The following is a 24,889-nucleotide window of genomic DNA, read 5'->3' as shown; positions in this document are numbered from 1 at the left end:
TGAATCATAGAACAGCTTATTTTGTAAATTATGCTTATTTTTCCTCACTTCAATCAACAAATAGATGTAACTGTTGCTACCTAGTGTAGGGTCTTGTTCTGTTTTCTGCTGGAAAATCTGTGATCCTCAGATGGATGTCATGAAGCCATTGTGAATAACAAACTAATCTTCAGTTCAGTTCAGTCGCTCAGTCGTGTCCGACTCTTTGTGACCCCATGAATCGCATCACTCCAGGCCTCCCTGTCCATCACCAACTCCCGGAGTTCACTCAGACTCATGTCCATCGAGTCCGTGATGCCATCCAGCCATCTTATCCTCTGTCATCCTCTTCTCCTCCTGCCCCCGATCCCTCCCAGCATCAGAGTCTTTTCCAATGAGTCAGCACTTCGCATGAGGTGGCCAAAGTACTGGAGTTTCAGCTTCAGCATCATTCCTTCCAAAGAAATCCCAGGGCTGATCTCCTTCAGAATGGACTGGTTGGATCTCCTTGCAGTCCAAGGGACTCTCAAGAGTCTTCTCCAACACCACAGTTCAAAAGCATCAATTCTTCAGCGCTCAGCCTTCTTCACAGTCCAACTCTCACATCCATACATGACCGCAGGAAAAACCATAGCCTTGACTAGACAGACTTTGCTGGCAAAGTAATGTCTCTGCTTTTGAATATACTGTCTAGGTTGGTCATAACTTTTCTTCCAAGGAGTAAGTGTCTTTTAATTTCATGGCTGCAGTCACCATCTGCAGTGATTTTGGAGCCCAAAAAATAAAGTCTGATACTGTTTCCACTGAATTCCCATGAAGTGATGGGACCAGATGCCATGATCTTTGTTTTCTGAATGTTGAGCTTTAGGCCAACTTTTTCACTCTCCACTTTCACTTTCATCAAGAGGCTCTTTAGTTCCTCTTCACTTTCTGCCATAAGGGTGGTGTCATCTGGATATCTGAGGTTATTGATATTTCTCCCAGCAATCTTGATTCCAGCTTGTGTTTCTTCCAGTCCAGCGTTTCTCATGATGTACTCTGCATATAACTTAAATAAGCTTAGTGCCCAGTTAATATATACATACCTACCTGTTCTTCTCTTACTTGCCTTTTCCACTGAACAGTATGTAGTTGTGACCTTTTAGCAATATATAGAGAAATGGCTCATGGTTCCTTACAACTGAATAGTATTCCATTGTGTAGAAGTACGAAGTTAGTTTGTAGGGTAGTCATTTATTTGGACATTTGTGTTGTTTCTACTCTCCTGCTATTGGAAATAAAAACTGCAATGAATAGCCTTGCCCATTTGTCTTACCACTGTCATTGGGATAGATTTCTTGAGGTAGTACTGAATCAGATCTTAAATATATATATATAGTTATGTAAGATACCATCACCTTCCCCTGTATGGGCTTTGTACCACTTTGCATTCCTACCAGCAAGTAATTTGTCAGTGTTTCTTACACAGTCTTGCCAGTGATGTATGTCATCAGCAGTGTAGGTTTTTTTCCATCTGATGGATGAGGAATGGTATCACTGTAGTTTTAAAGGCCTCTTTGGCCTTTTTCTGTTCTTACCGCACCCATTTTTTCTCCCCTGCTTTCTGAAAGTCTTTTAATATCAGAGATAGTAAGTTGTCTGTGTTGTGACTAATTTATCTACACGCTGTTGTGTGGCATCGGCTTCTTGGAGAAAGCCTGTTTGCATCCTTGTCTCTTGCTCCCAGCTGTGTGGGTCCCAGCCTGCTTCTCAGGAGTCGTGCTGGGCTTCCAACATGGCTTCTTGAGTCCTGTGTGTCTACAGTGCTTTCCTCTCAATTTCTGGAGTATCTTCCAATAATTTTGAGAGATTTATTTGAGCTGTAAATTTTTGAGCCCATACGTGAATGTAAATGCCAGTTGATAATTTATCTGATTACAGAATTCAGGCTTTGAAGTAATTTTACCTCAGGTTTGAAGGCATCACTTAACCTCTTGTTAATCTAGCCCAGTGTTGATGGTCAAAGAATAAGTCTAGTACCTCTTTATTTTTTATAAAGAATTTTTAAGAATTAGACTATTTTGTAGAGCAATTTCAAGTCATAGCAAAATTGAGCCGCAGGTACAATGGTTTCTTATATATTCCCTGTCTCTTCAGTGTTTCCCAGCAGCAGCATCCCACACCCAGTTGTACTTTTGTTAAATAAATGCAGTTGTTACAGTGACGCATCATCATCCTAAGTCTGTAGTTCACCGTAGCGTTTGCTCTTGGTGATGTATGCTCTGTGGGTCTTGACAAATAAATAATGACACGAATCCACCCTTAGAGTATCATACAGAGTGGCTTCACGGCCCTAAAATTCCTCTTTGCTGCAGCTATTCATCCCTGCCTCCCCCTTAACCTTTTATTGTCTGACCTTTCATTGTCTCCATAGTTTTTGACTTTTCCAGAATATCATATAGTTGGAGTCATATAATATGTAAACTTACCAGGTTAGTATTATGGATTTAAGTTTCCTCCATGTCTTTTCATGGCTCGATGGCTCTTTTTTCTTTCAGTACTGAATAATCTGTTGTCGGGATATAGTACCAAGTGTTTATCCATTCACCTACTGAAGGATGTCTTGTTGATTGCTTCCAAGTTTTGGCACTTATGAATAAAAGTCCTATGAACATCCATGTGTAGGCTTTTATATGGATATAAATTTTCACCTCCTTTGGGTAAGTGTCAGGGAGCATAATTTCTGGATCATATAGTAAGAGTTTTGTTAGAAACTGCCAGATTTGCATTTCTATCAGCTTTGAATGAAAATTCCAGTTGCTTCACATCCTCTCCAGTGTTTGCTGTTGTCAAGTTTCACCATTCTAATAGGTATATTAGTGGTGTCTCATTGTTTTGAGCCTGTATTTCTCTGATGACCTATGATACAGAGCATCTTTTCATGTGTTTATTTGTCATCTCTGTCTTCTTTGATGAGGTGGATATTAAGGTTTTTGGTTCGTTTTTTAAAGGATGTTTATAATCAGTTTGTTTTCTTGTTGCTGAATTTTAAAAGTTGTGTATATTATAGATAATAGTACTTTATCAGATATGTCTTTCACAAATATTTTCTTAGCATCTTGACATTGTCTTTCATAGAGCAGAAGTTTTAAATTTTAATTAAGTCTGACTTATCAGTTATTTTTTTCATGGATTGCGCCTTTGGCATTCTATTGGGTTGGCCAAAATGTTCCTTTGGTTTTAAAGTAAAAATAAAAGACACTTTTTTCATTTTCTTCAAGAACATATTCATTGTTTTTTGTTCCATTACCTTCTGTGATTTTTTAAGGCGACTTTGTAATTCCTTCTTCCCAAAACTTTATATCTTCTTGCGCAAAGAACTGTTCCAGGTGCTTTTTACAGTCTTCCAGGGATTTGAAATTGTTTCCATTAAGAGAATTTTGTAAAGACTGAAATAAATGGAATTTTTAAGGTGCAGTGTCTGGTGAAATGGTATATGAATCAGAAGTTCCCAACAAAGCTGTTACAGTTTTTGCCTGATCATCAAAGAAACATGCAATCTTGTGTTAACCCTGATGAAAAGATTTTGTGTTTTCTGTTGACTAATTCTGGATACTTGTTGTCAGGTGCTCTAATTGGGAGCAGTACTTGTTGGAATTGTTTGATTTTCCAGAAAGAGCTCTTAATAGAGGACTCTGTTACAAATCCCATCCTATATACTATATAATCTTGGGATGAAGACCAGCCTTTGGTGTGGTGGTTCCTTTTGCTTGTCCCACAATCTCTTACAGTTATTATTCAGTGACTACTTTTCATCACCCGTCACAGTTTGTTTTAAAAACAGAATGTTTTCATGACGTTTAAGTAGAATTGCTTGCAGAAATACTGTTTCTTCATGGGGCTTCCCTGGTGATCCAGTGATCAGGAATCCACCTGCCGTTGCGGTGGACACGGGTTTGGTCCCAGGTCTGGAAAGATCCCACATGTTGTAGGACACCTAAGTTGTGCCGCAAGTACTGAAGCCCACATGCCTAGAGCCTGTACTCTTCAGTAAGAGAAGCTGCCACAATGAGAAGCCCTTGGCCTGCAGCTGGAGAGCAGCCCCCATTTGCTGCAACTAGAGATAGCTGCTGTGCAACAGCAAAGACCCAGCACAGACAAAAACGATTTTTTTTTAATAAAAGAAGGTTTTTCCCACTTAACTTATGTGAAACCCAAATACCAAAGTGATTAACATAAATAACCAAGCTGGTGCAAATGATTTTCAGCACTTGATTTGGATGTTTTGAGTATGTTGGCTGTCTCCCACGTGGTATAACATTCATCTTTCTCAGTTAATGTCTAGGTTTAATGGCTATCAACTTCAACTGGTCTACCTGATAAGTCACAGCACCTTCTCCATACACTGCACAAATCAATTGTGTTTTCTTGAAATAATATTTCTTCTGTCTCCAGTATTAAAATGACTGGAAATGGCTACACAAAATTTCACCAATTTTGATAAGGTTTGTTTGTTTGTTTGTTTGTTTTTGATGCACACTGAGATGACAGCTGTCACAATACAGTCTAACAGAATTGTTTCAAATGAAGTTAAAGACAGCTAAGCACTGGTGATGGCACCCCACTCCAGTACTCTTGCCTGGAAAATCCCATGGACAGAGGAGCCTGGTAGGCTGCAGTCCATGGGGTCGCGAAGAGTCGGACATGACTGAGCGACTTCCCTTTCACTTTTCACTTTCATGCATTGGAGAAGGAAATGGCAACCCACTCCAGTGTTCTTGCCTGGAGAATCCCAGGGACGGGGGAGCCTGGTGGGCTGCCGTCTATGGGGTCACACAGTTGGACATGACTGAAGTGACTTAGCAAGCACTACCGCAGCTATCTTATAGGAAAACTGAATGAACTTTTTGGCAGACTCAGTATCTAAAATGTGTTCAACATAACCAGGGTTATCTAGATTTTCTCCTATTACTACCTTTTAGGGATTTTTTTTTTTTTTTTCCCCCCGCCCGCGGAGCCCTAGCCCCCGCCCCTCTGCCCTCCTCACAGGAACCAGCGCCCCGGCTGCTCCCGCGCTTCTCCCCTTTTAGGGATTTTATATTTTATAGTTTTTAATTTTACATTTAGGTATATGATCTGTTACGAGTTCATTTTTGTGATGGATATAAGGTCTGTGTCTAAATTCACTTTTCTGCATGTAGAAGTCCAGTTGTTCAGCACCATTTGTTGAAAACACTGTTCGTTTGTATTACCTTTGTTCATTTGTCGAAGGACAGTTGACTGTATTTATGGAGGATCTCTTATGGGCTTTCTATTCTGTTGTTGTTGTTTTTTTTATGATGTATTTGTTATTCTTTCACCAATTCTTTTACACTGTCATGATTAATGTAGCTATATAGCGGGTCATGAAGTCCAGTAATGTCCTCCAGTTTTGTTTTTCAACTTCAATGTCCTGTTGGTTGTGTCTTTTTGCCTCTCTATAAAAACTCTAGAATCAGTTTGTTGATATCCTCAAAATAACTTGCTAGGAATTTGATTGCGATTGCGTTTAAAGTCTATGGATCAGGTGGGGAAGAGCTGACATCTTGATGATATTGAGTCTTCCTGTCTTCAATTTCTTGTAGTTTACCTCATATATATATTTTGTATGTGGAATCAGTACTGATGTCTTCTTTCATCTTTCGTACTAGTGATTTGTATCTTTTATTCTTAGTTAGCACAGCTAGAGATTTATCAGTTTGGATCTTTTTGAAGAACCAGGTTTTGTTTTTGTTGATTTTTCTCTGTTGACTTGCTAATTTAAATTTTGTTGATTTCTAAGTTTTATAATATCTGCTTACTTTGCATTTAATTTGCTCTTCTTTTTCTGGTTTCCTAAATTGGAAGCGTAGATTTTTGGTTTTAAATCTTTCCTCTTTTCCGATGTATGCATTTCATTTAGTCCTATAAATTTTCCTTTAGTTAGTATCAGTCACTCAGTCATGTCCAACTCTTTGCAACCTCATGGACTGTAACCCGCTAGGCTCCTCTGTCTATGGAATTCTCCAGGCAAGGATACTGTAGTGGGTTGCCATTCCCTTTCCCAGGGGATCATCCCCAACCCAGGGGTCATCTCCTGCATTGCAGCCAGATATTTTACCATCTCAGCCACCCGGGAAGCCCAGATACCCCTTTGAGCACTGCTGTATCTGAATCCCACAGATTTTAGTAAATTGTACTTTCATTTTCATTTAGTTCAAAATATTTTTGTCTTAAAATTTCATCTTCAAACCATGTATTTAGAAATGTGTTATTTAATCTTCAAGTGTTTGGGGATTTTCCAGCTGTCTTTCTATTACTGAGTGTAGATCTCATTGTGGTCTGAGGATATTTCTTTTATCCTCTTTTAAATTTGTTAAAACTGTGTTTGATGGTTCACAATATAGGCCCTCTTGATGAATACTCCAAGGGATCTTGAGAAGAAGGTATATTCAGTTGTTGGGTAAAGTGCTATATATATGTCAGTTTTATCCATGTGATTAATGGTAGTATTGGGTTCAGCTATGTCTTTTTCTGATTTTCTTAAGGCTGAAGCTGTCCATTTCTGATAGAGATAGTGAAGTGTTTTCAACTGTGATAGTGAATTCATCTATTTCTGCTTGTAGTTCCTATCGGTTTTTGCCTCAACTAGTTTGATGCTCTGTTGTTAGGTACATACACATTAAGGATTGTTATGTCTTCTTGGAGAATTGAGACCATATCGTTACATAATGCTTTTCTGTATCCCCAGTGAATTTCTTTGCTCTTAAATCTCTCTCAACATTGAGAGAGATTGGCAGCTCAGCTGGTAAAGAATCCACCTGCAATGCAGGAAACCTGGGTTTGATCCCTGGGTTGGGAAGATCCCCTGGAGAAGGGAAAGGCTACCCACTCCAGCAGTCTGGCCTGGAGAATTCCATGGACTGTGTATAGTCCATGGGATCACAAAGAGTCAGATACGACTGAGTGACTTTCACATTTACTGGGAAACCCAAATATCCCTTTAAGGGCTTTCTCTTGATCTTTGTTACCTTGGTACCTCTTTCTCCATCTGTTTACTTTCACTCTGAATATATCTTTGTTTTTAAAGTGAATTTCTTATAGAACATCTACAATATGGTATTGCTTTTTCATTCAGTATGACAGTCTCTTTATTGGAGTGCTTACTTAGACCACTGGCATTTCAGGAGATTATTGGATTAATGTCTGCCATACTTACTGCTGTATTGCCCTTCTTCTCTGTTCATATTTTTGTCGTCTTCTCTTTTTCTGCCTTCTACGGTTTTTCCTTGCTTATTTAGTTATGGTTGCACTGTGCTGTCCTTGCTGTGCACAGCCATCCTTCTAGCTTCTGTGAGTGGGCACTGCTTTCTGGGTGCAGTCCTCAGGCTTCTCATTGTGGTGACTTCTCTTGTCGCAGAGCACAGGCACTCAGGCATGCAGGCTTCGGGAGCTGCTGTGGACTTCAGTAGTTGTGGCGCTTGGGCTCTGGAACAAGCAGGTTTCAGTGGTTTTGGTGGGTTGGCTCAGTGGTTGTGGCTCACAGGCTTAGTTAGCTGCTCTGTGGTACATGTGATCTTCCCAGACAAGGGATAGAACCCGTGTCCCCTCTATTGGTAAGCAGATTCTTAACCACTGGACTACAAGGCAAGTCCCCTTTTATGGTTTTAATTGAGCATGTGCTTGATTCCCTTTACTTTCTTTTCTTACCTTGTCAGTTATACTTTAAAAAAAAAAACTTTAAGCTCTAGAGTTTGCAGTATACAACTAATTCTGGTACACTGTCAAATAATGCGGTAGAGCTTCATTGGTAGTGAGAATATCTTCTGACAGCAAAGCATTCTAATTCTTCCACTCTAGTCCTTTGTACTGTTGTGTTTCACTTTCATATAAGCTCCATAATCATCTAGTACATTGTTGCTAATATTACTATGAACAAATTTATCAGTTCAATTAAAAATCAAAAAATAAAAGTTTTTATATTACTTTCACTTACTCTGTTTCTCATGTTCTTCCTTTATGCAGATCTGAGTTTCAGAGCTATCTTGTTTTTCTTCTCTTTGAATAATTTCTTCTAGCATTTTTTTGAAGGGCAGATCTACTGGCAACAGATTCCCTCATCTGTGTTTGAGCAAGTCTGTTTCTCTCACTTTGAAGGATACTTTTGCAGAATACAAAATTAAATATTTCACTCCAGTATCTTTTTGCTTCCATGCTTTCTGAGGAGAAGTAGGATCTAATTCTTAATTTTGCTTTTTTTTAAATTCTGGCTTCTTAAGAGGTTTTTTTCTTTATCTTTGATTTTTCTCACATTTGAATATGAAAAACCTATTTAGGTTTTATTTTTGTTTCCTTGGCACTTTTCCTGTTTGGTGTTCTCTGCGCTTCCTTGTCTGTGGTTTGGTGTCTGACATTAATCTGGGGCAAATTGTCGTTATTACTTTACATATTTTTTTCCTGTTTCTTTCTTGTCTTTCTGATATGCTCATTATGTACATATTACTCTTAGGTTGTTATTTAACAGTTCTTGGATATTCTGTTTTTCCCTGCATCTTCATCTTTTTTTTTCTCTTTACTTTTCAGTATTGAAAGTTTCTTTTAACATATCTTCAAGCTCAGAAGTTGTTTCCTTAGCTGAGTCTAATCGGTCTACTAATGAATCTATCAAAGCATTCTTCATTTCTGCTTTGGCGTTTTTGATTTCTGCTGTGTCTTAAATGTCTTTGATCTTTAAAAAATATTATTTTGGTTATTCTGGATCGTCTTTAGAACTTCCCTGGTGTCTCAGACGGTAGTGTCTGCCTGCAATGCAGGAGACCCAGGTTTGATCGCTGGGTTGGGAAGATCCTCTGGAGAAGGAAGTGGCACCCCACTCCAGCACTCTTGCCTGGAGAATCCCATGGATGGAGGAGCCTGGTAGGCTACTGTCCATGGGGTCGCAAAGGGTCTTCTCTGCTGTGCAGGCTTTTCACAGCAGTGGCTTCTCTTGTGTGGAGTCCTGGCTCTAGGCCCGTGGGCTCAGTAGTTGCTGTTCCTGGGGTCTGTCTAGAATACAGGCTCAACAGCAGTGGCGTGGGGGCGTAGTTGTTCTGCAGTATGTAGGATCTTCCCCGACCAGGGATCAAACCCGTGTTTCCTGCACTGGCAGTGGACTCTTTACCACTGAACTGTCAGGGAAGCCCATCTGCCATGTCTGTCTGTTTTTTCTTAAACATTCCATTTTTCTGCTCATATTACTCATTTGTTCTTATTTATTGTCTACTTTTTCATTAGAGCCTCTTTGAGGGTGGAGATACTAATATCCTCTGTACTAAGGAGGAACTTTGAGACCAAAAGTGAAGTGGGCATAAAGTGTGATTATGAAATTTATTGTGGGTTGACAGGATCAGCTGGACGACCATCCATAGGCATTTGCAGCTGCACTTCATGCGGCTGAAAGGACTCTTCTAGAGATGCTTCAGGTAGATTCTGTCTCTGTTCAGCCTGTGTCTTCATGTATGAGCTGCCCACTTCATCAGTGTATGTCAGCATGCTGGGTGAAACTGAGGGGGAATGGCTCTTAGCATTTGGGATCATGTTTGGCAGTTTTCCTCTGTGAAGTAGAATGGATAGTCCTGTACAGACCAACTGACTATATATATCCTTTTTCGTTTATCTTTTTAGAATTGTTATGTAATTGCAGAAATTTGTGTTTAAAAACTGCACATCTTGATGTAATGCCAAGGAGAGAACTTTGTAGATAACCCAGAAGCCTTCTTCCTCCACCCAGGTGGATTATGTTACTTAGAGTGAATTTTGATCAATATGGTATACATTTTGAAGCACTCTGTAGATATTGATAAGTTGTTGCTTTCTTATTCAAAATATTTGAATTTTCATTGTGACTTTGTGTTTGAAATATGCAGTTTTAGGAGATTGTTTAATTTTCAGATATTGGGGTGTTTACAAATATTTATTTCTAATTTAATTCTGATGTAGTCAGAGGACTTATTTTGTATGGTTTCACGTTAAGTGTATTGAGAGTTTGCATTCTGAGTAGCATATGGTGTATCTGGGTTAATGTCCCATGTGAACTTGGAAAAAAGGTTTATTTTGGCATTACTGAATTAACATTCTGTAAATGTCATCTAAGCCTAGTTGGCTGTTTGTGATGTTTAGGTCTCCTATATCCTTTTCTTATGTTTTTACCCACTTGTTATATCAATTACTGAGAAGTGATTATATTTTTAAATATGAGTATGTCAATTTTTCTTATTCTATCAGTTTTTGCTTTATATATTTCAGTATACTATAATTAGGTTTATATACTTTTAAGCTCGTTATAGCTTCCTTTTTTGTTTTGTCTTGTTTATTTTTTGACTGTGCTACATGATTGTGGGATCTTAGTTCCCTGAACAGATACTGAACTCAGGCCCTCAGTAATGAGAACTGAGGGCGCTAACCACAGGACTACCAGCCCTGTTGTGGCTTCTTTTTTTTTTTTTTTTGTCTTTTAAAAATATTTTATTAAGGATCTTTATAGAGCAACATCCAGGCTCCAGACCCAGGGGCCAAGGAAATCTGTCTTGCCTTGGTTACTGGCTAGGGCCTGGCAGGCAGCTCTGGCGTCCCACTTTTCTGTTCATGGTGTCAGTAGGCAGCATTTTCGTCTCTGGGTTCCACAGTGTTCCTGTGATCAAGCAAAGGCTTCTTAGGGCCAGTCTTAGCGGTCGGGTCCCAAGGCAGCATGATCTTTACCTTGATGCCCAGCACACCCTGTCTGAGCAGCACGTGGTGTGCAGAGGTGTCAACATAGTAGTTAACAGGGTCCCCACTGTGGATCATGAGGCCATCCGCAAACTTCATGGATTTAGCCCTCTATCCTTGGAGTTTCCCAGACACCACGACCTCACAGCCTTTGGCCCCGTGATAAACCTCAGCACACCATAGTAGGCCCTTTGCAGAGCAAGGCCTCTTAGGAGTCTATAAGGCAGAGACTCTGCCTGGACAATGGCACACAGACTTCCTGTGGCTACCTTTTCAGCATATAGCCCTACACTGCCCTCAGGGAAGCTGCATCTCTTCTGAACCACAACAGTCAATTCCCAGATCCGCCAGCCCTCCTCACCAAGAGCATTCTCTGTCCTTGTGGCCATAATAATGATTTCTGTCCTGGTTGGTGTAACTCGGACCTCACCTCCAGAGTACCCATCTTCAGCCATCTCCTGAGTGAGAAACTCATTCAGTTCAGCTTTGAAGATGCCATCTTCTTCAAAGACAAACTTCTCTTCTTGGAAATCTGCACTGCCATCTTACCTCCCACACCCTGGAAAGGAAAGTGTTGGGGCTTCTTAATTGACTCTGTTATTTATCATTTTGGAATATCCTTTTTGATGCCTGATACCTTTGGTTTTAATAATTGTTCCTTCCTTCTTTGTATGGTCTCTTAATTGATGTATTTAAACTATATTTATTGAAATAATATTGTTGGGGTTGGAAAGATTTTGCTATATATAGTATTCACAAGTAGATTGTTTTCTTTATCTTAGCAGCACCTTAAAGATTTATTCCACTGCTTTTTCTGGCCAACATTGTTTCTGACAACAAATCTGGAGCCACTGTTTTGTTCCCTAAATTTAAGATGTCTTTTATTGTTAGGCTGTGTAAAAGTATTTTCTGTGTCACTGGTTTTCAGAAATTGGTTAGAATGTGCCTTGTGGTTTTTCCCTTTGTTTTTTATCTTACTTTGGCTTCATTGACCTTGTTGGCTCTATGTTTGTGTACTTACAACATCTGAAAACCTTTCTGCCATTATTTTTGTCAGACTTTTTCTTCACCCCTCTGTCTTCTTTTTGGAGTCCGTTTCATTTATGCTGGGCCAGTTGCTATTGTCCTAGAAGTCACAGGCTGTTTGTGTTCTATTTTGGATATGTTGTGTTACAGTGTCTCACATTCACTGCTTTTTCATTTGCGGGGTCTGATCTGCTACTAACCACATCTAGTGTATTTTTTTTTTCTTCTTCTTCATTTTGGATCATGTATTTTTCATCAGTTTCATTTGTTTCTTCTCCTTCCCCATTCATCTGTTTTAAGTGTTTATGTCTTCCTTTAACTGTTGGAGCATAGTTGTTAATCATTCTTTTAGCATCTTTGCTTGCTAATTACATTGTTTTGGTTATAACCTGTTTGCTTATGAGGTTACAGTTTGCTGCTTTCCCACAGACCTAGTACTTGTAGTTGGGGTGTTGGACATCTGAAGTGTCCAACCCAATTGTGGAGCATTGGGTTTTACTGGTGTCCTTTACTGAATATTAGAGTTTTGTTTTGGCAAGCAAGTTCTGGGATGTGTCTGTAGCAGCTTTCCTTCTTAGGTCTGCTTCATCCTCCTGCCAAGGAATTATCTTTATGGTTTTTCCTGATTGTCCTGTGTGCTCAAAGAGGTGGCTAGATGGAGTTTGAACAGCTCTCATGCCTTTGCAAGTTAGTATCTAGCCAAAGATTGAAGACCACCATACCTTTTCCAGATGTTTGGAGCCCCCTGTGAGATCTCTTTCCTTGCTAGCGCTCTGACCCATGGCTCCCAGCCCACCTCGCCTCCTTAGCTTCCATCCGACTCTCAGTGTAGCACAACCTCAGTGTCCTTGGTTACCCTTCATGCACCATTATCCTCAGTTGGTTCTTGGGATGCACTTGGTTGGTGTAGGGGCCCTTGTGTGGGTTTTCAGCTTCCTGGTTCCATCATCCTGTGCTGCCTGTTGTCCTGATGTCTGCATCCAGATGTTTCATATCTTTTGTCCCATTTTCTAGTTGTTTGTGGCAGGAAAATGAGTTCTTTACCTTTTAGTACTTTACGACTAGGATTGTCACTTTTTTTGGCTGTAGTTTTTATCCATGTGATTTTGCTTTTTTTGTGTTTTATGGGCAATTTAGGCAGATAAACTGCTCTTCCTGTCATTTTATCTTCCCGGAACCCCTTATATCTTCCGTTTAAAGGATAAGTAAGCAAATGGTTTTCTTACATTTTGGCTGTTTTGGGGTTTTTTGTTTTTTGGCCACATCTTGTGGCATGTGGGATTCTGCAGAGTTCCCTAACCAGGAATGGAACCTGGACCTTTGGCAGTGAAAGCAGAGTAGTGCAGAGTCCTGACCACTGGGCCTCCAGGGAATTCCCTTGTGGTTTATTTTAATTGCATACTTTATATGGCAGTTTTTCATAAGTTAACTTTTTCCTGAGTTTGAACTATTTTTTAATCCAGTTTTCGTTGACATATACTCACTTCTCTTTTAGGCCATGCTGGTGTGTCTGCAAGCATGATGAAGAAAAGGACATCCCACAAGTAAGCGGCTCTGAAACTTGCCTTTTCATTTATTTATTTTTTAAGTAATTAATTTTAGTTGGAGGATAATTGCTTTAAACACTGTGATAGTTTTTGCCATACGTTGGCATGAATTGGCCACGGGCACACATGTCGCCCATCCTGAATCCCACTCCCTCGTCTCTTCCTACCCCATCCCTCTGGGTTGTCCCAGAGCACTGGCTTTGAGTGCCCTGCTTCATGCGTTGAACTTGCACTGGTTATCTATTTTACAGAAACTTGCCTTTTTAGATAGCACACTATGGCCTTTGGTTACATGGGCTGTGAGGTCATCTCTTTGAGGCCCTCTCTTGAACCCTCAGAGCAGCCAGCCTCACATGGAGCCTTGCTGCACACTGAATAATGGTGTGCTATCTCGCCCCTGTTCATCAAGAACCTAGCTAGCACTCTGCCAGGCGCACTCACTTCTTCATAAAATTTTCAAATGAATGAAGATATTGTAATGTAGAGAAAGCATATTCATGTTGAAAGATAATTTTAAGTGACAAAGTGGTATGCATCTTAAATCCTGTAGGTACTAAAGTGTAAAAGCAACTTTTTTCCTTCCTGCAATTTTTTTCTATGTGTATAGTTATGTCCAGAATGAAAATTGAGTTCCTGTTTTAACAACATCCACTGGTACTGTGGTACTGTGATGGCTACTGCACCATGAAATCCTCTCTAACAAATCAATTATGATCGTATGAGTGTTCATCATAAGGTTGTTAAATATGGGAGACCCTCACTGTGACCCTCACACCTCCGAAGACTGATTATACAATTATTTTCAAATTATTCATATTGAAATGCTTGTGCCACTTGGTCATCAGTCTAGTAGTCGAAGAGTGTGAGAGTCCTCTGGGCTGTTATAGAAGGTCTGGATGAATAAAGGTGCCTTTCATTAATTGCTGGTAGTTAAACCAAAACGTGTCTCTATTTAAAGGAAAACTTGGATATGTAATATAAATATATGTGATACTCAGTTTAAGAAATGACTTGAAAAGTAAAAATATGAAGATAGGGCAAGTCCTGAGGTTTGATAAAACATTTCTCAAATTTCACTTATTTGCCCATCATCTTCACAGTTCTGTCATATCTAGTGATCTAATAATTTATGTAATATATCTCCACTCGTTATCTTTACCATAAGTAGTAAACCATCTCTTGGCATAAATAGAAGGTAATGAAAAAAAACCTTAAATACAATGGGAGATGAAAGCAAATTACACATTAACTTTGCAAAACTAGCATTGTTTATCTTTTTTCCCCTAAAAAGGAATAAATACCTATGCATTTGATTTTTGAAGTTCATACAGGTACAGCTAAAGAATCTCTCATCCCATCTGTTACATGATGCAGGAAACATGATCTAGGGCTTTAATATGAGACGTGTTTGTCTCACTTAAAGAGTAGAAGTTTTGAACATAGCAAAAAGGAGAAGTTGAAAAGTTACCAGTCATTTTCCTATTTTTTTCTGATGTCAGTGCAAATTTGAGGATGGGTGGGGTGGAAAAAAACTGAAACAGAAGTTTCCGCATATCACAAATGAAAGCTGTTAACTGTTGTCCTTGAATGGGTAAGTGGGGATGATGGGTGGTGGAGAGGCTGGCCTTGGAGTGGGAAGCCCCACTGGCCCAGCTGTGGGCTTTACCAAATCCCTCGTATGCCTAACGCTCGCTTAACTTGTATTAAGTCATGGTGTTGGACTGGAACAGTGAGGTTTTTGGGTTTTCATTACAGATGAAGTGTTTATAGCAAACAAATACAGGAAAGCAGAACTTGGAGCCTCGCTCTCTCCTTGCCTGCCTCCACTGTGGCCCTCCAGAGAGTAAGGCACTCAGACTCCTTGTGTGCAGCCACTGGCCCGTGGTCATGCCTCTTCTCGCTTTCCATGTTGGTACAGGGGGACGGTGCAGTAATAACTCCCTGTGCACATGCCTCTGCTTGCTTGAGAGAGTCAAAGGAACACCCAGGAGATAAGGGCTGGCAGAGCCCAGGTCCTGCAAATGGCACCTCCTATCTCTGTGGGTGTGAGGGGATTCTGGTAATCAGATCCAAAGTGCTTGGAGCAGTGTCTCTGCACCCAGAAATGTTGCATAGCTGAGTCTCGTTCTCATTTTTTGAAGTAAATAGAAACTTTTGTGCTTCTTGTGAGCCAGGGTCCTTGGTGTAATTTGGGGACAAGCTGGTGGACATTTCTTTTCTGGCTTCCCAGAAGGTTGTTTGGGAATTATGTCTTCACTGAAGGTACATCTTGAAGGCAGGTGTAGTTGGGGAACAAATAAGGTGGATGTAGCTGTAGTGATTCTTCGTTTTAGTTTTCGATTGTGGGTCTGGCTCTTTTGCTTCCGTAATTTGGATATTCGATAGATTCACATTTCAGGAGGTGTGACTGGGCTTTGGTATCTTTTCCACTAATGTACATTTGAAAAATGGATCAGGAGCTGTTAACACACTGAACTGAGGATTTCTAGGGAATGTTTTCCTTTTTCTAAGACACCAGTAGTCACTGACCAAGGCTGTCACTGTGCTTCTTCCCCTCCTCCTCCTCTTGGCCCTATTTTAGTCTCATTCATGACATCCCTTGTCAAGTAGGGACCTTGAACCCTTCTGTGAGAAGAAAGTTTGAGTCTGCGGTCATCACATCTAAGAAATAGCTAGGACAGTATGATTCTGGAACCTATAGTAACTGTTGATACCATGTCCTGTTTCCTGAACTGTATGTTTTGTTGTCTCGTATATGAAAAATATTTCTGTGACAAGCACACAGACCTAGATCACAGTTGGAGTAAGCATCTAAATGAACCATGGTATTGACAAACTGGTCAAATGTGGAATACTTTTTAATCAGTTTGCCAGTAGCTCTGTTATTCACACCAGTGAAAGTGAATAGTGCTTTGGCAAACCCTTGAGGCATTTGGATGCTTGCCATGAACATCTCTGAATACTCTCAGTGTGCAGTGTGTAGACAAAATAATGAAAAAACCAGAGTGAAATGGATAGAAAACTTGACTTTCTCCATTCTGTTTTTTTATTGTCGGTTTAAGCTGGGAATGCCAGTTTCAGCTGTAGAACTCTTTAACAAGCAACAAGTACTAGAGAAGCAGTTTTTTTTTTTTCCCTCTTTCTATTTGCTGCTGTGCATCTTGCAAAAAGACAATTATTTTGACTTATTTTCTTTTGAAATCTGCTGGAACACAGTAAGGAAGCTGCTTTTATCTCACAGTATTAAAAAAATCAGGAAAGAGGTCAGTTAATTCATACACCAAAGTATGCAGTATGTGGCTGTCATTACTGGTTTATTATAGGAGAATTATAATAGTTGAAAATGTAAGAAGTACGGTGCCTTTAAATATTGACTATAAAAGTAAGATATTTACTGATGAGAAATGGTAGTCAACTTAAGTCATTAAGGGAGTCTAGATAAAGGGTGAGAGGTCTTTCAGCACAGATTTTGTTTCTTAAATTGACATATAATTGAGTTATACAATGTTCTAGGTGTACAACATAGTGTTTCACAACTTTTAAAGATTATACTCCATTTATAGTTGTTAGAAAATATTGGCTAGATTCCTTATACTGTACAGTATATCCTTGTTTGTTTTATACACAGGAGTTTATACTTAATCTCCTGTTTCTGTTTTGCCACTCCACCTTCCCTTTCCTTACTGGTAACCACTAGTTTGTTCTCAGGAATTCTTTTCTTGATGACAGAATAATTGGAATGGTACTTTCAGTACCATTATTTAAAATATTGAACAAAGTACAGAAGTGTTTTCTGTGGTCTTGGTTTTCCTTTTTGGGAACGTGGTTGTGTAAAAGTTACTGTTTACTCTGGATCAGTTCTGCTACCAAAGGTGTGGTGCCTAGGTCAGCAGTGCACTTGGAAGCTTGTTAGAAAGTCTTTGGTTCTTCTTCAGACCTGCAGAATAAAATGGAACCCAGAGTTTCTGGGACAGGGCTTGGGTAACTGTTTTCAGAAACTGTAGGTGATTTGATGCATGCCTAAGTTTGAGAAGCACTGGCCTAAACCATCATCAGAACTGATATCTTAAAGCACATCAGATAACAAAGTCAAGTTGTTTGGAAATTAATATACACAATTACAGCAATGAAAGGTGATTGGATGCTGTATACTTGGTCACCATTTACTCCCATTGAAACTACAGGAAAAGCTGTTTATAACTTATGGAGATGACAAGGAAAGTGATTATAGATGTTTAATTCTGGTTTCTCTGCTTTTATCCTTGAATTGTTTGGATCCTGACACAATACAGCCTTTTATTTGCCCTTGGCGCTATAATTCCATGTGTCTTCAGTTGAATGAGATGTCTTGGTATTTGTTTATAATGTTGTTGTTTGTTTATTGACTACCTGGTAAGTGATAGTCAAGAATATTTTAGACTTTTTTCCCCAAGAAAATGCCAGACACTAAGGCTATTAAAAATAACATATCCAAGGAGAACATATAAAGCAAAATCACCATATTCCAGAAATTCTCATTTTAAATTTTAAAAAGTTAGTTGCTTTAAATTGTTAATCTTACGTCCCTTTTTGTACTGGCCTGTGGGATCTTAGTTCTCCGACCAGAGATTGAAACTCAGTCTTCAGTTGTGAAAGTTTAAAGTCCTAACCACTGGACCACCAGGGAACTCCCTGTACTGTTCTTTTTAAAAATATGTTTATTTTCTGTTCTGTTTTGTTTATTTTTGGCTGCACTGGATCTTTGTTGCTGCAGCATGAACTTTCTGTAGCAGAGAGCGGGGGCTACTCTCTGGTGTGGCACACAGGCTTCTCCATTGCAGGGGCTTCTCTTGTAGGTCGTGGGCTCTGGGGCACGAGGACCTCAGGAGTTGCAGCATGCAGGCTCTAGGTGGGGCCTCAGTAGCTGTGATGCACGGGCATAATTGCTCCATGGCATGTGGGATCTTCTGGACCAGGGATCAAGCCGGTGTCCCCTGAACTACGAGGCAGGTTCTTAACCACAGTGGGACCAGCATGGAAGCCCTGTATTGCTGTTAGATTGAACTACCTAGAGATATGACCATCTAAGTGTGTTTTTGATCTTTTTGTATCTTCTGCCAGTTATCTGACATGTTCTTATTGTTCACTTTTATATATACTATTTCAACTCATGTAAGTAAGCTTTAATTTTTATTAAAATTTTTCTTACCGATTTTTGAATCTGAATTAGTGATTAGAATTAAAAAACAAAAAAAATTAATATGTAATTTTTAACTTCTCTAGTATGGAAAATTTCAAATATACACAGAAATAAAGTAGCAAATATTTTTTCACTCTTAACATTAATAATTACTAGTTTAACATATTTAAAAATATTTTAAAACAATACTTGTAAACTCTGGCTGTAAGGGTATTTGAACAGTTTGGACATTCAGGGAGCAGTAATTGGAAAGCTTGGCTTAACGATTTTTAGAAGTATTGTATTAGTCTAATTACCATTTTTGTCTTTAGTATTCATTGAGGCATCCATTCATTGTTTTTCTTTTTCTTTTTTGGGGGGCTGCACGTTGCTGTGCAGCTCCAAGTTCCTCAGACTCGTGCCTCCTGCAGTGGAGGCTCGGAGTCCCAACCACTGGACCTCCAGGAAGTCCCATCTGTTCTTACTTTCCTGCCTCTACCTTTTCAATCAAATTAGGTTGTTGTTTAAATAAATTTGGCAAAAATGGTATCTATGTTAGATCTTTAATTCTTCTTTTAGAATTAGTAAAATGGTATTCTAAAAGTGAAATTACTCTTGACTAAAAAGGCAACAGAAATAAAATTTGGAATTTATAATGCTAATATATATAAATCTATTTTTATATATAGTTTCTTGCAGAATTAGGAACCCATTGCATTAATTTAAGCATAATTATAAATTGTATTTTATCTGCCTGTAAAAGTAAAGTACTGAAGTCATAAAAAAATTTGAAAATAACAGGTGAATGCAGAGAAAGGCAGCTTAATTATTTTTGATCCACTGTCGTCCAGAGATTATCCCTGTCAATAATTTAATGTATGTTTTTAAAGTTTTTTTTCTTACATATCTGGATGATTGTGTATGTTTCTAAAATGTCTTTATATTTTTCTGTGATTTTAATAGCTATGTAGTTATTCATCATATAGATATAGTATTACTTACTAAATCAGTGAGACTTGTTGAACTTCATATCAGGTTTCCCGTGGTGCAAACACTGCTCAGAACATACTGTTTGCTCTAGTTTTGTGCTTGTCCATTGTTTCCTTTTGATCAATTCCTAGACGTGAAATCACTGAGACAGTGGATGCCAGATTGTTTGTTCACTGAGAGGGTTGTATTTACTCTATATGCAGATAGAAAATAGCACTTCACCATAATTTGCATTAAGTTTGCAGTTTTTGTTATTGATACAGAAAGATCATCCCACCAACAGATCAGAACACTGAGAAATCTCTGCAAGATACACAGCAGACAGGAATAGATTTATATCAACATAAAAGCTAAGCTAAGGTAAGGTACTCTCAACAAGTTTGAGTTGAAAAAGAAGACCTCCAAAAAGTTGAATGTTCGAACTAGACCCTAGCATCTATTCAGGTTAGGGACAGCACAGGCTGGCCGCAGTTACCTTTGTCATTACGGGCAAGAAACCAGCCGCATTAGGCAGTAGGTGTTCTCTCCTGGCTGGAAGTTTCCACACAGTCTCAGCTGCTCTGAAATTACCTGGGTCCTGGCTGCTTTATCAGAACCTATACTTCATACTGAGACATCAGAGACCCTGACTTGGCCTGAAGAAACACATCTCAACTACGGATACCACTTTATCTTTCCTTGCATCTGAAAATATGGACACCAAGAATCATCAGGCACCTGAGGAACTCTGACAGCACCAAAGAAAGTCATACATAGAACAGGAGAGTTAACCGTGCTCTCCTGCAGGTGTGAAGAATGCTGCCACTCAGATGGCAGCAGATGCAACAAAGACAAGGCTGAACCCAGAAGTTCATAAGGAATCCAGAAAAGTGAAAATTATCCTCATATCAGGTGTTGCACTCATTACAAAGAAAAATCATTTAAGATAAAGAAATGATCAGTTCATAGAAATCAAAATATTAGGTAAGATATTCAATAGATAGGCTGAAATTCAAGCCTATTTTACCTAATTCAAGAAATTGACCAAGTCCTCGTGAGGGATACTTAGAAACATGTCACGAGTTCTAGGGACATTTCAGAATCTAGTAACAAACAAAATTCTAAAAGCAGCTTCAAGAGGAAGATGGGTTACCCTCAAAGGAGCAAGGATCAAATTGGCACCTGGTATGTGTGATTCTGGAAGATAAGATAAAGACAATGAAAATACCTTTTTGCAATAAAGGTACTGAAGGCAAAGGGAATTTGAGCCTGCCTTGCATACCTAGGCAAGTCAAGGATGAGAACAAAATAACAGTATTTTGAGGCTTGCAGGAATTTTTAGTTTGCATTTGTGAACCCTGTCTGACTACCAGAGAATATATCTAGAAAGAGCAAATATGCACAAGAAAAAAATAAATGTTGCAAAAAGCAACAAAAATCCTCTTTGTTTACTACTATATAAGGGAATGTTTTTTAAAAATTATTTTTAAGATAGTAGCAACCTGTAGGCAAGTCAGGAAGCAACAGTTAGAACTGGGCATGGAACAACAGACTGGTTCCCAATAGGAGTACGTCAAAGCTGTATATTATCACCCTGCTTATTTAACTTATATGCGGAGCACATTATGAGAAATGCTGGGCTGGAAGAAGCACAAGCTGGAATCAGGATTGCCAGGAGAAATACCAATAACCTCAGATATGAAGATGACAGCTCTCTTATCGGAGAAGGCAGTGGCAACCCACTCTATTACTCTTGCCTGGAAAATCCCATGGACGGAGGAGCCTGGTAGGCTGCAGTCCATGGGGTCACGAAGAGTCGGACATGACTGAGCGACTTCACTTTCACTTTTCACTTTCATGCATTGGAGAAGGAAATGGCAACACACTCCAGTGTTCTTGCCTGGAGAATTCCAGGGACGGGGGAGCCTGGTGGGCTGCCATCTATGGGGTCGCACAGAGTCAGACATGACTGAAGTGACTTAGCAGCAGCAGAACCCTATGGCAGAAAGCGAAGAAGAACTAAAGAGCCTTTTGATGAAAGTGAAAGAGGAGAGTGAAAAGGTTGGCTTAAAGCTCAGCATTCAGAAAACAAAGATCATGGCATCCAGTCCCATCACTTCATGGTAAATAGATGGGGAAACTGGAAACAGTGGCTGACTTTTTTGGGGGGGGGCTCCAAAATCACTGCAGATGGTGATTGCAGCCATGAAATTAAAAGATGCTTACTCCTTGGAAGGGAAGTTATGACCAAACTAGACAGCATATTAAAAAGCAGAGACATTACTTTGCCAACAAAGGTCCGTCTAGTCAAGGCTATGGTTTTTCCAGTAGTCATGTATGGATGTGAAAGTTGGACTGTGAAGAAAGCTGAGTGCCGAAGAATTGATGCTTTTGAACTGTGGTGTTGGAGAAGACTCTTGAGAGTCCCTTGGACTGCAAGGAGATCCAACCAGTCCATCCTAAAGGAGATCAGTCCTGGGTGTTCATTGGAAGGACAGATGTTGAAGCTGAAACTCTAATACTTTGGCCACCTGATGCAAAGAGCTGACTCATTGGAAAAGACCCTGATGCTGGGAAAGATTGAGGGCAGGAGGAGAAGGGGACGACAGAAGATGAGATGGTTGGATGGCATCACTGACTAAATGGACATGAGTTTGGGTAAACTCTGGGAGTTGGTGATGGAAAGGGAGTCCTGGCGTGCTGTGGTTCATGGGGTCACAGAGTCGGATATGACTGAGTGACTGAACTGAACTGAGCAAGATTAATAACAATTTGGAACAAAAGACTAAATTTCTGATAGTGTGGTGAAAGTGGTGAGGAAAGGTTACTAAGGTGCTAAGATGTTTGTTTAAAAATTTTTTTTCCTTCCTTTACTAGGAATTTTTTTGTTGTTATTTAATTTTTTTTTTTGGTTAGTTTTCGTCTTGCTTTGGTTTTAATTGTGTACTCTAGTAGAAAATTGTAAGCTTAAAAAAGCTTAAAAAGTAGGTTATTTATTTATTTGTATTTTTTTGACTGTGCCATACGGCTTGCAGGAAGTTCCCCAAACCAGGGAGTAATCCAGGCATATTATTACCACATTTATGTAACAAAAGTTGATGATTAAAATTCCCTTAAAAAAAGTGAGAAAATCCATGCAAAGAAGGAAGGGTCATGTTTCTTCAGAATTAAAGGATATAGGAACCACTCTGAATAGGGCTGCTTGCTAACTAGATTTGAGTCCCTCGTGTTGTTTGGAAGAGGGGAGGAGCGTCTCGTGTACTTCCACTGGAGGCGACCAGGATGAAAATGCTTGTTCTGAAATGTGATTAAAGAGAGCATCATGCATCTCCCTCTTCAGAAGCAACTGCATGTTACAGAAGAATGCCACTAGTGAGTGTGGGAAGGAGGGATGGCTGAACTGCTGAGTCTGCCAGTTGCCCTTTTCTGCTCTCAGTTGCTAAGTGTCTTTTGGTTTTGTTGAGAATCATGGTAGTAGAAAATTTCATGCCTCTGAATCTAGGATAGAATCTTTTCTGTTTGTAGTCAGTGTTTTCCAGAGAAACAGCACCAATGTTTTGTGCACAGAGATTGGAGATCCAGGGACGAGCTGATATTAATACCTTCAACTGATCGGATGAGACTCACCTATGTAATGGAAGGCAATCTGTCTGCTGATTTACGTGTTAGTTTTATGTAGAAAAATATCTTCACAGAAAACATTTAATGTTTGACTAGGTATCTTAGTACTGTGGCCCAGCCAACTTGACACATTAAAATTAATCATCACGCTGGTAAAGATGCTATATTTGCTTATAATTTTGGTAGTAATAATAGAATGTCTGTGAATTATAAAATGGTGCATATGACTGAATTCTTTCTTCAGTGAGTTTTGGGGACCAACCTCTGCCTTTGCTTAGAAGAAAACCTGATCCTGTACACAGGATGAATCACAAGGACTTTTTCCTAAAGATCAAAAGAAGATAGGTAATTGTCTATTTGGAGAAAAATGTAATGCTCGAAAAGATACCTGTATTCTAAAGAAGAAATGTAATCACCTTCGCAGCCATATATCCCCACAGAAGGCCAGTTGGTTGTAGTGGCCCATTTTCAGGGAGTATGAAGAGGTCTTGAGTTCACTTTTAGGTTTGAGTATTATTAGTAGTTACAAGTTACTGACTGATGGTATGTTATTAAGGTGTTTCTCTCCAGTAAGTTTTATACTGCAGTCTTTTAAAATTAACCAATCTTTATTTATTTTAGGTTTTATAGATTGGTTCCTTACTATGAACAGTATTGAATTTAGCTCCCGCTTCTCTGCTTTATCTCCATTTAATATAAGGTACTCTGTTCCAAGTCATACTCTTTTGTTTAGCGAACTTCTTGTACTTTACAGGTGTTCTTCTTTCCTTCCCCTTTTCAGAGTGGTGTTAACTCTGTTGTCAGAGCAGATAATAGTTACATATTGCTCTTTTCCCTATGTTTGTTCTGCAGTAAAAGATGCTCACTTTTACTTATTATCAGCTCTGTGCTGAAAGCTTTCTAAGCATTCTTGATTATCTGAAACTGTCCTATACAGTGGTTCCTTGGTATCTGGGTGGATTGATTCTAGGACCCTTGACACCATACCAAAATCCACAGTTGCTCACGTCCATTGTATAAAATGGCCTAGTATTTGCACATAACCCACACACATCCTCCTGTATACTTCACATCGTCTCTAGATTATTCATAATACCTAATACAGAGTAAATACTGTGTAAATGGTTGTAAATACAATGTAGATGGTATGTAAATTGTTGCCTACATGTGGCGAATTCAAGCTTTGCTTTTTGGAACTTTGTTTTTCTGTCCACATTTGGTTGAATCAGGATGTGGAAACCCATAGATATGATGGCCAACTGTTAACTTCTTCAGGAAGCATCTGTAAGGACGATATTCCTCAAGTCCTTATTTGTTCACAGTGTTATCTGTGTACTTTTACCTGGAGGATAGTATAGCACTCTTGGCTGACTGTGAAATCACCACCTCGCGTTTGCTTTCCTGGGAACTTGGAAGGTCATCACCCTGGGTGTCTGGAGGCACACAGGGTCGCTGTCACGTTGTGATTTGCTTTTCCTTACATGTGATGCCATTCTTCTGCTTGGATGCCCAGGAGATGTTGTTTTCCTTAAAGTTTTTTTTTTTTTTTTTTTTAAAGACAAAAATTTAATTTATTGGGAGTATTCCAAATGAAGAAACAACACATGTATAACTTCATATTGTTTTATCAACTATATAAAACCTAATATATAAAATGTTGATATTGCTGTTTTCTTGTTTAGAAAGAAGTTTGCTTCACAATTTTAGACATTATCTTCTAACGTATTTTGACAGGCTATATTACTGTTATTTGAATTAATCCTCACATTGTCTTTAATTTTTGTAGATTGAAGGCAGAAAACAGAGACTGTGAAAGTTATAGAGACATTATTTAGAATCAGCATCT

General features: G+C 39.2%; 1 protein-coding gene across 2 annotated transcripts in view; it reads left to right on the top strand.

The window, feature by feature from the left end:
- The window catches only part of SPIN1 (spindlin 1), an 82,223-nt gene that overhangs the window by 41,590 nt on the left and 15,744 nt on the right, over positions 1-24,889 (top strand). For both annotated transcript variants that reach the window (XM_052644593.1, XM_052644592.1), the window contains one exon: positions 13,244-13,292. In XM_052644593.1, the coding sequence (XP_052500553.1) occupies positions 13,244-13,292 (49 nt within the window). The remainder of the gene's footprint in view (positions 1-13,243; positions 13,293-24,889) is intronic.

This window comes from Budorcas taxicolor, chromosome 8, assembly GCF_023091745.1.
Source record: "Budorcas taxicolor isolate Tak-1 chromosome 8, Takin1.1, whole genome shotgun sequence".
NCBI lineage: Eukaryota > Metazoa > Chordata > Mammalia > Artiodactyla > Bovidae > Budorcas > Budorcas taxicolor.
This window is presented reverse-complemented; position numbering and strand designations above follow the sequence as displayed.